Below are 13,688 nucleotides of genomic sequence, written 5' to 3'. Positions count from 1 at the left end.
TGCAGGAGTGTCTTTACATCAGCACATCTTTCTGGAGCACTAAGCTGTGTAAGCTGAAATCCAAACCCTGACCACTGTAGCTGGGTGGTGAAGTGCCAGATCACATGTATTAAAATCATGAAGGAATGGTTCTGAAATTCAAGATCAAACAAAATCATCTTCAGCTTAAAGTGGGGAAATAAAGAGGGACTGAACTTTGAAAGTATTTTAGTGGAATATTTTGTGATAGGACTCTGGAAAAAAATGAATCTGTGTCTGGGGCCTTCAAATCACGATGCTGATGTCTCAGCATTAATGACAAGTATACTCATTAAGATTTTGGAGTTACATTCCTATAAGCAACAAATTTAAGTATATAACCTTAAGAAAAAAATAAGATTCAGCTGTAAACCTGAAAAGGCATTACCACAAGCCAGTGCCACATTTCCACATTAGTTTGCCTCTGGAGAACAGGTTACAGTCCCACATCTGCTGCCCATGACATCTGCAGTTCCCAAGGTGCTCCGAGTAAATAAATGCTAAATACAAAATAATGGAATCCCAGCAGTCAGTGTGCTGTCACAGACTGCCAGGCGAGGCCTCAGTAAGAAGCACTGGGAAAGTGCTGTGTTTGAAGCCATGCCCATCACGCTGTGGCTTTGATTTTATTTCACTGTAGTTGTGTTTTATTCTCAAATAAGCCCAGCTCACAGGTAATGCTGTTTCTGCTATGTTAGCAGAAGTGCTGTTTTTAAATCTCTCTGCACCTGGCAATAATGCACTGCAAATACAGAGTAGGTTTTGCCCCTCTTCAGCAAAAGGATTTGCCAGATGGGCTTTCCTAATAAACCGGGTCTGATAAAAGCACAGGAAGGTTATTTAAACAAAAAGATTTTTGCTATGCCATTACATTTAAAACAGATTGAGGATTTTACTAGTAGACAAAATGAGAGAAAAGAAGTGAATTGAGGCTATTTGGGTGCTTTTTTTTTTTTTTTTTTTTTTTTTTTTTTAAGAAGAAAGGTTTCTTTGCTGTAAATCTTAACCTAACACTGCAAAGCAATGAGTTAGGCACGTAAAATCATTCCAGGTCCAAGTTTTTAATGAAATCAGATACTGAACATCATAAGGTTAGCAGTCCTGGTCACATCAAAGGTCTTTGTGGCTTGGGATGTGCAGAGGTCCAGGAAGGGTATAAACATAAGTAAATATGTAGAAATTCTTCCCCTGAATACTTTCTTGTATGAACCATAGCATCACAAATTTCTGGGCCAGAATTTGTGTCTTTCTGTAATACTCTGAGACTGCTTTTAAGCACTTAATTTTTTAGCATCTGGGTTAAAAGGCCAGTTGTGTTAGTTTTACTTATGATGACTCTCCTCTGTAAAACAGCTGTGTTCTTTGAGCAAATGGCCAAGAGATCAGACTCTGCAGTTCCCTCTGCTTAATGTGGCCACGTATCTCACACTGTGCTGCTCAGCCTGACCCATCCTTACGTGCAGCTCCCACTGAATTGAGTTGCAGCTCACGTGAGCAAGCTCTCAGTGAAATCCTTCACATCTTGGACTTGCATACAACTGTCTGCAAATCTATTTCTGTGAATTCTTTTTTTTTCTTTTTTTTCTCTTTCTGGCTTTCGTTCATCTGTTTGCAGTTATTTAGTACCAATGTCTTAATGTTTTCTGAAAGACAGGAATTTCCATTAAAGCTATTAGATACAAGTTCAGACTGTCCATCGCTGCCTGCCTCTTTGCCTGAAACTGTCCAGCCAATTTGTGACTGTACAGCATGTCCTTCTAGAAAAATGGACGTGATTAAGGGAAGTAAAGCTGCCATCTCTGTGCACTCTTAAAAGGATCTGGAACTCGAAGTGATATCGTGGATGGACTGCATTGCAGTAATTGGATTGTTTGGAGATCGCCAACCGAAGAAGGATTTCCATTATGAATCCATTTGTCAGCTGTGTTAGCTTTATAAGAAAGAAATAAAGAAAAACAGAAATTCCTTTTTTTGTAGCCACCCCGAGGGTGCTTGCAGCTGAACACGACGCAGATCTTGTGCACAGCTCTGCAGTCCCGTGGGGTCGCTGTTCGTTGTTGAACTTTTATCTATAAATTTTGAAAAACCAGTATTGACTCAAATTCGTTGCTTCAATCCCTTGGGACTGCGCTGGAGTTGTTCCATTGTGGCTCTGGTTATCAGAGAAGGGTTACAGGGTATCCCTGCTTAACACTCAGTGTTATTAAAGGTGTATCCAAAGTGCTTAATCAGTACGACGGCGTCATCTCTGCAGTGCTGTGTATGTAAGAAGCAGCAGATCCTTACTTACTATTTCCTTTTGATTTTCCTTTTTATGAAGAAATGCCTATTTTACTCTGTAATATTTAGCAGAAATATTTTAAATGAGGCTTTCTGCAATCTATTTCTTTATTCATGGAACCATTTAGAAGAATTTTGCATCTTAGTTCTTCCCTTTTTATTTTTTCTTTCTGTTATTATTACTATGTTGCTTGCTTCAGGCAGTAATCAGCTATAAAACAGCCCTTTCAACCAGAAAATATCTAGATCAATCTGAGGTCAAGCTTTATTGAGTGAGAAGAATGGCAACAGCATGTGACTATGAGTTGTGATATACAGAGGTATGTTGCTATGATATATGATGACGCTGAATTGTTTTTTATGGTAATTTAACATTGAAGCCCTATTAGAGTTCAAGTTTAAAGTTTTATTTAGAAAAGAACGTGTCAGCAATAAAACCAATGTCTTTCACAGAGAAAGAAGCCTGTCACCTCATTAGAACTTTTAGAGGAGCTTTAATGACTGAGCTGCAGTTTATGGAATAGAACAGAAGCAAACTGTGCACATTGTTAGAAGGAGTGGTGCTGGTTGATGTGTAAGATCAAACTGCATGGAACATTTGTTTTGCTGCTCACCTATTATCTTCCATTGAGCTCCTCGTTTAAGTACACAGATAATTGCTCTTCTAGCGCAGGATGAATGTAAAAGGTTTTCTCAGGTCTCAGCTTTGGGCAGGACAATACAGATGAGTACTGGTGCTTATTCTCAGTGGCACATTTTAGAAGCTGCACTATAAATTTACAGAAATTTCACATCTTCAAGTTCTTCTGAAAATCATTATTTGTGTGTACATTACTTCAGTTTTCAAAATTTAGGTAGCAGGAATGGACATAAGGGAAGTGCAGTGGAATCATAAGGGTATGGAAAACAGCATTTTCATAATAAAAACTTTATCCTGTCTGAATAGAAGCAAGCCTTACTGAACTGCTATCCTTACTGATTGCTTGTTTGATTCTTGTCTCAGTACTGTAATTTCAACACCAATTTGTTTGATTTTGCAGTTAGTGAAAGAGAAACAGTGTTGAAATTAGGTCTATAGTGTTTTGCCCAGACATGCTGTATCTCAGCTGTAAATGGCAGTGGCTGAATCAGAGGAGTTTTGTGCTTGACCGGTCACCTGGATCTGCAGTATCACGTAAAACTGCCAGCGGGTCTGATCAGCCATGGTCCCATCCTGTGCTTTGGTGTGTCAGAGCTTAAACTAGACATGATTTCATGAAGGCAGGCAGGTCGCACTGGGGGAGCAGTGTTGAAACAGGTTCCAAAGAAGTAGCGTTGTTTCCAAAGGCCATAAATAACACTTGGAGTGCAGTGCTTTGGAATGACTTGCAAGAACATGTTTTCCTATAGCAGAAGATGTCCCAGATCAAATGAGCTTCAAAATATCTTCCAAGAGTGCCATCAAATTATTGGATGTTGAGTTGAAGAAAGGATTTGATCTTGTTATATCCTTGTGCTTATTTGGGTCAATTTTATATTACTTTTTCATTATATTTATTAGCATGTTTTCATATTTTATCTTATCAAAACACTTCAGCAACCTGGCAAGCAGGGCTTACTCTCCAGGATCTCTGAATGTGTTTCCTTTGTTTTGCAGGATCCTAAATATTTCAAGTCACAGAAGACTGGGAGAGGCCAGTTAAAAGAAGGCTGGAGAGAGACCCATCAGCCCATTATGTGTTCCTACAAACTTGTGACTGTGAAATTTGAAGTTTGGGGACTTCAAACCAGGGTAGAACAATTTGTACACAAGGTGAGTGAAACAGGAGCTGTTTCGTATCCTTCACATAAGCAGAACTCGAGTTGTGCGGTGCAGGAATATAACTGTGTCTCTGCTGGAAGCAGCAAGCTCAGCTGGATCTTTTTCAAGGTCTGAAAGTAGAGCCGAAGTGTCCATCTCTGGGTAGAAACTTGACAAAGCCTGAAGTTGCTCAGGTCTAAGGCTGAGAAAAACTATCAGTAATGCTTTCAGTGCTGTGATCAATTTGAGCTCAGGTATTTGTAAGTATGCTCGAGTAACATTCAAGTAGCAGTGATGGACAGTGTTTGTCTTATAAACAGGTGGTGGGAGAGCTTTCCAGTCAGTTTAGTAAAAAAAAAAATAAAGGATTCATTAGTAGCATGGCAGCCAAATTGTAATATTTTTCCTTCCACGCATTTAAAGAATGAACAAGGAAAAGGTTCCAATTTATTCGCCCCAAAATTATGGTATTCTGTACATAGCAAGTGGCTTCCCATGCTATTGATAGCCACGCTGATGTGATTCAGTGTTGGCAGTAGTTCCACTTGAAGTGGGAGATTGGACTGCAAGACCTTAGAGCCAATTACCTGACCCTCTGCGGTGTCTCTTTTTTGGATAAACCTGACAGTATATTTTTCACATTAAATCTTGCTGAAAGGCAGCACTTTTCTAAAATGATCTGTTTTTGCAAAGGTATTTAACCGTTCCCTTGTTTCACAGGTGGTCAGAGATATACTCCTGATTGGTCACCGACAGGCTTTTGCCTGGGTTGATGAGTGGTATGGTAAGTATTTTGCAAATTAAATCCACTCGAAAGGGTGAGTGAGAATCTTTTCACAATTAAAAGCAGATTTCCATTTGTTTTCATAGGCCATCAAGTCCCATCATAAGTTGTTCATGTAAGAACCTGAAGTAATTTCAGTTTTGCTGGAATATGCAGGGCTCATTGGCAGCAGGCTCTTTGTTAACAGGAGTAGGTTGTATGTTATGACAGCCAGTAGGCATCACACAGGATGCTGTTACAGCCCATGCAACTCAGAATGAAGACATCAGTCCAGTCATCCTGCGCTGTAGGCAGGTAGAATCTCTTGCTTCTGGCAGGATTCATCAATATGGAGAGCTGCTTGCAGATTTTATTTAAGCTTTTTAACTATTTCCTTACTCAAACTCCTAGGGCCTCTTTTCCAACACAACTTCAGCTTTTTAGGAAAGTTCTAAATTAATATGTACTGCAATAAAGAGAAGACAGAACTCTAACGTCCTTTGTGACAAATAAATATAAATGTAAAAACCACAAGGATTGGTTCAGCAGCAGCTGTTTGTGAAAACTGCATCCATGCACAGCTGTAGGAATGGATGTTTTCTGTAGTAGAGTAATTGCAGATACCAAAACAGATAACTGTTATATAGGTTGATGGGGCTTGTCCTTTGTATACTTATTTTCAGTAAGACATAGCCATAATCATACATATTTCTATAACTTAAAACATCCCTCTTAGTATGTGATAGTTATTTGGGAATATGTTTAGAAAGCTTATTTAAACCCTCCATAAGCTTCTGGAAATGATTTTGAGCCATTCGTGTGTAAGAATGTTTCTGAGTTTGGATGAAGTTCAGAGCATGTCATTCTGTGTTGCTCAGTACGACCAATTGCCCCAGCTGGTGGAAGCACGGACGTCTCCAGTGACTTGATAAACCTGCAGGAGCACGTTTTTTGAAATTGTAGAATCAATTGCTTATGATTTTAGTGCTTCCTTCTCAGGTTATGTACAAAACATAAAAAATCTGGACTGAATAAAATAGATATGAATTTAGTTTAGGTAATTCTGTGCTGTCTGCAGTCTTTATACACTGCATTGTCAAAGGCATAGCTCTGCCCTTACACCTCTTCACATTAAGAATAATAGGTGGTAAGAATTGCTGACTAGAAACCTAGTATTTCTGTACCCAAAATAAGTGAGGTCCAATTTATATGCAGCCAGTGCAATTTAATACATATGAGGTGTGAAATTTTTATGGTGCTGTTCTTGACACGTTTATTTGTATGGAGAGAAATTTTCAAACATATTGTTTTTAAAGAGTCTGTGTGCCTTCAATGTGTCCATTATTATATTTTTTAAATTAAAGTTTGAGGAAGGCTGAGATGATGCAAGTCTGCTAAATCAAGAAACTGGTGTATTAAATTCAGTTATCAAATATAGGATGTACTGATATTACTGATTGATTACTCTTACTGCTACCCTAAGCATGAATGTGTTCTGCCATTTTACTAAATTGCTTTTAGCTTTATTATTAAGAAAATCTATTTTCAGAATGCTGCTTACTACTAAAAAGCATGCTCTCTGCTTGGCAAAATGCACTGTGGTATGTTATTTACATGGCTCATAAGCTTGTCTTTTGTTACAGGCAATAGTAAAAGCAGTAGGTTAAAAAAGTGTTAGTTAAGGGTATTTCTTGTTTTGTTCAAAATTTTAGATTTGATTTTCAATGATAAATGCATGACAGCGTGCCATAACAGCTGGAGCTGTTTCTTTCTTTAAAAGCTGTCTCATGAAATGCACCAAGAGCTGCGTATCACGTAACGAGAAGTGGTGTGATACAGAAATTCACAAATCCAGGTGACACGTCATAAACGTGAGACAAATGATGGCCTTGAGAAGAAAAGCATGGTGTACGTTACCAGCAGTGGTGTGCATTTCTGAGCAGGCTATGCTAATAAAGTGGTATTTGAATGTGATTTATGAAAGATTGATGGCTAGTTTGATGAAGCTCTGAAATTACCAAATAATAGTAAAGAATGGATCGATACTCTGACAGCTTTCGTGTTCATTTACACCTTACTCTAAATACTGAGAAGAGTGAGGCCAAAAGTCAGCTAACTGGATCCTGTGTTTCTCCTACCAGTGTGATTTATGATAGCAAGCTGAGTTACATAGCAAGCATTCAAGGCCCTGCTCAGTAGTTAGACAACATGAGGCATGCCTAGGCAGAAGCAAATAGAATTAGGGCTATTTGTAAATACATGTAACTTTTAGATTGTGCTAAATGCCTTGAGACTACAAAATTATTAATGTATTCATTATTAATCCACTTATTAGCATGATTAAGTATTAGCTCCTACAATCTGAGCTGATTTGTGTTCTAACAGTTTAAGTGCTGGTTTTAAGATATACTTGCAATCGTAATATAGAATATTTTAGAAAGTTCCTACAAAGGTAAGTAAATATTTATAATTCTTCTATCCTTTATTGCAAGGGATCTTCTAAAAAGATTTTAGAAGATCTTGGCTTTAGCCAAGGCCTGCACTTGAATACTTTTTGCTTACCTTACATTACACAGATTCTCCCAAACAATTTCCACTCCTTCCTGTTCTCTGGCTCCCTTTGACTTAACCTTCTTATACCTTCCTTGGCTGATCTAACTACCTTTATGAGTCACATTTCATAAAGCTAGTTGCTCCATGCTTTTATTTTTTAGATGCCTTTTGGTTTCTGCTGAAAGACTGTATTCCTTGCTCCTTCTCCTTAAAAGATTAAGTTTGCATTTGAATTGGTGGAACATGCCAACAATGTTGAACTTTTTACAGATATGACTATGGATGATGTTCGAGAATACGAGAAAAATATGCATGAAAAAACCAACATTAAAGTTTGCAACCAACATTCATCTTCTGTGGATGAAATAGAGAGCCATGCCAAAGCAAGAGTATGTCAATTTTTAAAACATATTCCCGTCCTCAACTGATAGATGCAGGGATCAGAGAATAGCAGCCAGCTGATCTTGCTGATCAGTCAGTGGAATTTCTGGGAGATTTTGCCTCGATCAGAACAGCATTCAGCATTTTACTCCCTGCAGTGCGATCAGACCTTTCTTCTGCACTGTAAATGGCCACTGAAGAAAGGGTGGGTTTGGGCTCATGTGCACCTGCTTATCTTCAGAGAAAACAAAATTATCCAATCTCAGTTGGATACATAAGAGGTTGTTAAATATCCATTTTGCATTCTACTATTTGAATAGTTTAAAGTGCAAAAGTTCAGAGTCAAAAAGCCAGGAACGTGAAGAGTGGAAAGGGTCTGTGAGACTGGTAACATTTTTTGGTTGACCGGGAAAGAAAGCGAATGACTCGTTGACTGACTAATTTAATGTCATCACTAACCAGCTACCAACAAGGTTAGAGGAAGCACTTTCAGAAGTGTGTACCTGCAGTCTGTGCAGAAGAGCGGATTTCTGTATAGGTGCTCTGATTCAGATTGTGGAAACTGTAAGAAGCAGATGCCTAAAATTGAAAAACATTACTGTCTGCAAATAGAAAAGGTGTGGTAATATTTGCTTCTAAAGATATTATTCTTTTGCTTCTACTGACTGAGCTGTAGAACACAGCAATGGTTTTACTCAAATAACAAGCGTGGGGCAATGCCTGCTGTCCTAAATCCTTTGTTCTTAGTAAGAAATCTCACCAGCCTGATACGAGGTTACCTACAGCATAGACCAAGAGTCAGATTTGACTTTGGCTCTTTGCTGCAGCATTTGGGTTGAAGGAAATCTGCCATTCTGAGTTCCCATGCAGCCAAATTACCATGGAGGTCAGGACAGAATTAGTCATTAAAGAAAAAAGAGACAGCAGGTGCATTTCCCACAGTCTGAACGTTTTTAGCTCAGGGTAAGTACCTGTTTTGCTTGAGTGTAAATCAGAACGGAGGTGATTTTAAAGCGAGTGTGAGCTAAAAAGTGAAATTTAGCTGAAGGGACAAAGAGTATTTCATATCTGAATTTAAAATTGGCAGTCTTGGAGAATATTTTGTATTAAGACTTCCATCAGTCTTCACTTAAATGGACAGTAAACTGATAAATCTTCCTGTCCTGTTTCACTCTGATTCATTCAAGATAAGCTTCGTTTTATTTTGTAGAGAACTCCTCAATCAAAAAGAACTGAGATAAATGCATGGTCTTCCTTCGATGTCAGAGTATTTTCAAACAGTTTGGGTTCAGAAAGACTGCACTCTGTTACAGAACAAAATGCAGTGAAATCAGCAGACCAGGTTCAAATCTGTCTCAAAGACAAGTAGGTGCAGTTCCTCTGAGACCATCTGTTTATTTCCACCACTTATCTCCGATTTGAAAATTGCTTGGTCCTCACCCCTGATAAGTGGCACAGCTCTGCAGGCTGAAAGGGTCCTTGAAGTGTAGTCTGCATCCAAGTGAGAAGGCAGCTGGCAGCTTGTGTGTTTTGTGTTTCATATGCTGTTATACAACATAAAGCTTCTTCTGTGTAATGTTTACAGCTAAGGCTACAGATGCCTGCTGCTGGGTAATATTAAAAAGTTTCAATGTACTGAAAAGGTAGGATTTTGTCATACATATGGGAAGCACTGTTGCCAGTCCCATGTCTCAGACATCCAAAGGTGCCAGAATCTTAAGTTGACTGAAAAGCCATTATTTATATTTCTGGGTTTGTTTGTTTTGTTGTACTTCACAGAAAGCAAAGAATCTGTAAAATGGTTTATGGAAACCTGGATGGAACAGCCAAAGTGCAGTCTTGGAAAAGAATGTCATATACCAGGAGATTTATATAGTCATAAAATTGAAAACAGTGGAGAAGAAAGAAGAGAGAGGGGAAGCAGAAATGACTTTTGTTATTTGAATATGAAGTGGTAGTTATCCCTATCCTACCAAAGTCCCACGTGGGTTGGATCAAAAGTTCCTTTCTTACCCTGAACATCACCTGACTCTGCTGTTGTAGTGCCAGTGGGGCCAGGGAGCAGCAGAACTATCTGACATGTATTCAACAAAATAAACAGAATTATCAGCTGACTGTTTTTTTAATCACATCTCCCAAAGATTTGTTGGGATTAATAGAATAATTGCACAGAGAGAACTTGGAAGAGATTTTACTGGACATCCTCTCACGTGTTGTTTTTTCCTCTTTGGTGGCAGTCAGCTATTTCAGCTGGTATTTATCAGATACTGGGTTTTGCTCTGTTCTGTTTGGGTGGATTTCAATATGCTGAATTTCATTCTGTGAATCCTTCAAACACAGATTTACCAAAACGTTCTTTGAAAACCTTAAAATGTATTTCACTTGGCTCAGTGGACATCTCGCAGGTGGTACAGGCGTGAAGCAGCAGGTTTCAAAAGTGCCTTGCTGATGTTTTTGCTCAAATTATTTGCCATTCATTTAGGATTTTATCAGAAAAACTTTTGCACAGCTCAGTTTAGAAAACATAAAATCACAGAATCGTAATTTAGGTTGGAAAAGACCTTCAGGATCATCGGGCGTTTATGCTGGGTTCGCTCTGCCCTCTTGTGGGTTTTTACAGCACTGTGACACATTTGTCACCTGGATAATAAGGCTTTCACTCCTTTTAAAACATCCCATGGACTTTCTCTGTACAAAGTGTCCTTGACCTCTCATCTCATTTTGCCTCTATTTTCCAAGGTATTGAGCATTGGATTGTTGGAAAGCATGTTGTGACTGTATCAAGTCAGAGAGAATTCTGTATGAATTTGCAGTAGGAAAGCATGATGTCCTCAGTTATTTGTGTGCCACTGTAACTAGAAGTCAATGGAAGCTGTGCATGGGGAGAGAGAATTTTTCATCCCTTGATAATTATGGTGAGGAAACAAACCCATTTATCAGCTCATGCTGATAATCTAGGTGAAAAGAAAAAGAAAAAAAAAAAACCTGTCAGTTTTGTTTGTAGTTCTGAAGAATTCTACCTGCTGACTCTGTATCTAAACGTATTTTTAATTGCCTGTGAAATATCCTGATTTTTCCAGCAATTAAAGAGGTAGTTCTCTTAGTTCAGCTTAGACCCAGATGCAGACAGACCCATTAATACGTGCTTAATGTGCTCAGCATCTTTTGTTTTACACTGTCCATTTATTGTACTCCAATCAATGCATTAAAATAGGAAGGAATTCCTGCAAGACATTTAGTGATATGGCTGATAAGCAGACATTCTCTGATGATTGAGGTGGTTTAACTGAGGTAGTGAAATCATCGTTCAAAAGAATTCTGACATGCCCTTTATCTTTTTTCCTTCTTGTTGAAGACATGACGATGGATGAAGTCCGAGAGTTTGAACGAGCAACTCAGGAAGCTACCAACAAGAAAATTGGCATTTTCCCACCTGAAATATCTATCTCTAACATTTCCATGCCTTCTTCAACCCGCAGTGCTCCATCTAGTGCTCCGTCAACTCCTCTCTCTACAGATGCTCCTGACTTCCTAACAGTACCCAAAGACCGGCCTCGGAAAAAGTCTGCACCAGAAACCCTCACTCTTCCAGACCCAGAGAAAAAGAAAAATTAAATTAACCCAGCATGATTCCTCCTGATAAGCCATGGCTACCACAGCAAGAGTAACATATTGTAGTTTCTAGGAAGATCGTGGTGGTTGGTTGGTTGTTGATGTTTGGATATTTTTGCTTAAAATAATTTTACTGTTGTGGAAAGACTGTTTCTTTCCTCAGACTTGATCCTCATAATCTTCAGAGAAGTGCATGCAAAAGAACATAGTTGATATATCTAAAGTAGTGTTCCAAGCCATATGGTCCATCTTACTGACATACGATGAAGTCGTCTGAGGAGAACTCTATAAAAGAAAATCTTTCTGTAGCAGTATCTCTATGTACAAATCCACATCTAGGTCATAGCATTTATATTTAGGAATAGGTATTTAGTAAAGCTGCCAAGGACTTCTGAGGCAAATCTGTGCCAACCAGAATGCAGGGTTAATAGGAAAAAAGCTCCCTTTTTCTTTTTTTTTTAACTGATTTTAAAATCCTTCCTGTTCTCAGGCTTGTCGTGTGTATTCGTAAACCTTTGACCTGCAACTCATTGTACTTGAACACCAATAACAATCACTCAGAATCATATTGTGCTTAATATGACTCAGGATTTGGGGCTTAGCTAACAAAAATGAAACTTTTCAAACCTAAAATATCACTGTATGAAGCCCCAATTGTAATTAATTATATTGACTTTGAGGCCATTTAAGTATTTCTATCTTGCACAGAATTTGTAAAAGAAACCACCTATTTCTTGTAGATAATGTATTTTAATAGCTCTCCCCTGTCCTTTTGTGATAAAACTTAAGTTCATACTGGTGTTCGTCAGTGGTGTTCTGTGTACAAGATTGGGGGAAAAAAGCAGCTAAGTTGAGCCAGTTGAGAAGGAAAACCAGTGAATTCTGTCTTGCCCACTCTGGAAGAAGAGTGGTGGTTACCCTGTAAGACCTTGAATGTAAAGGAGAGAAAATATGAGACTCTTTTTTCTTTCCTGCCTCTCATCTTTCCTAACCAGCACAATCTCTGCTGTCAGAAAGCTGGCTCTGGGCTTTACCACTGTCTCTTAGGGAAGGGATGAATAAAATCAGTCACTTGAAAAAGCAAATGAATCTTGGGGCTTCTCAGTCCCACATAGGGTGGCATTAAGGAAACAGCAGTGCTCCTCCTGGTCTGCACATGAAATCACTCTTCAATCTCAGGAATTAAAATACAGAAAGGATGCTTCCCAGCATGGAAGTGTAGATTGTAGGGGGAAGAGAAATGAATTTCAGAAGTGTTCTCTTCCTTCATTTTTTATCAAAAAGTAAACTCAGTGACAAACCTTCCTTCTGGCCCCCCTTTGGGGTACTTTGTTCTCTTTCAGACTAATTGCTATTTAATTAATGTTGTCCGTATCTATCTCAATTGGTAGCTGTAGTAGGCATTAAATAAGCTGGTGTTCTATTCCCAGTGAATGATAGCTATTACCTGAATCATACGATTAAAGTGAGTGTTTTGTACCACTGGTGGTGATGTACATGGATGCAAAACAGTCCTCCAGAGCTGAACTGTCACTGAACATTGAACAATCAGTTTGGGGATGGCCTTTTACCTGCACAGGAAGTTTGTGCCATCTTCTCTGCAAAATGCTATGATTTGACTGGCTTCAATGCACTGAACTTCTCAATGGCTGTAGATCCAATAGAAGTTATGTTGAATGTGTGGTATTTCTAGAGTAGTTGTAGAGCAGGGAAGGTGATTCTGCTGTCAACCTGCACTGAAAACAAGTGTATATTTGTTTGATAGTTTAAACCCTGTACCTAGCAAAATCTAGAAGCTCTTTGTAGGTTAGCTATGATCTGACTTCATGTATTTTCCCACTTACTGTCCATGTTTTATGTTGTTTCCCAGAGGTTGTAATTCTGTGTAGTCAGTAAACTAGCAGGTGATAATAATTTTTCGTTTGAAAATAGCTACTGTGATGCTACAAACAAAACTTTCCTTCATTAGTAAATGATTTCATCTTAAAATTGTGAGAAATAATAATGACTATAACTGGTCTAATCTCTTTTTTTTTTTTTTTTTTTAATTTAGTAGCATGATTGAAACATTGGCTGAGAAGGGAAACTCTTGAAAAGACAAAGCATTGATTATTATTTTTTATTTCCTAAATTTAACATATCGAAATAGTTTGGGTCACCTCTGCCTATTGATAGTCTTATTTTTTAAAGAGCTCGTTGTTTGCCCAAGAAGAAATTGCCCAGCTCTAGTCATCACTTCCTAGTGCTTATGTGTTACTGTTTCGATACAAGTTTTGGTATCTGATGCAGATTATTAGACCA

At 38.4% G+C, this 13,688-nt stretch overlaps 1 protein-coding gene across 1 annotated transcript in view; it reads left to right on the top strand.

The window, feature by feature from the left end:
- The window catches only part of PITPNC1 (phosphatidylinositol transfer protein cytoplasmic 1), a gene marked incomplete at both ends in the record, with an annotated part of 66,906 nt that extends 55,516 nt beyond the window's left edge, over positions 1-11,390 (top strand). The window contains 3 exons of the mRNA XM_079544222.1: positions 3,935-4,090; positions 4,799-4,862; positions 11,131-11,390. Coding sequence (XP_079400348.1) covers positions 3,935-4,090; positions 4,799-4,862; positions 11,131-11,390 — 480 coding nt within the window. The remainder of the gene's footprint in view (positions 1-3,934; positions 4,091-4,798; positions 4,863-11,130) is intronic.
- Positions 11,391-13,688: the final 2,298 nt, after the last annotated feature.

This window comes from Tetrao urogallus (genome assembly GCF_951394365.1).
Source record: "Tetrao urogallus genome assembly, chromosome: 18".
Lineage (NCBI taxonomy): Eukaryota > Metazoa > Chordata > Aves > Galliformes > Phasianidae > Tetrao > Tetrao urogallus.
The sequence above is the reverse complement of the archived record's forward strand: the minus strand, read 5'-3'. Positions and strand labels throughout refer to the sequence as shown.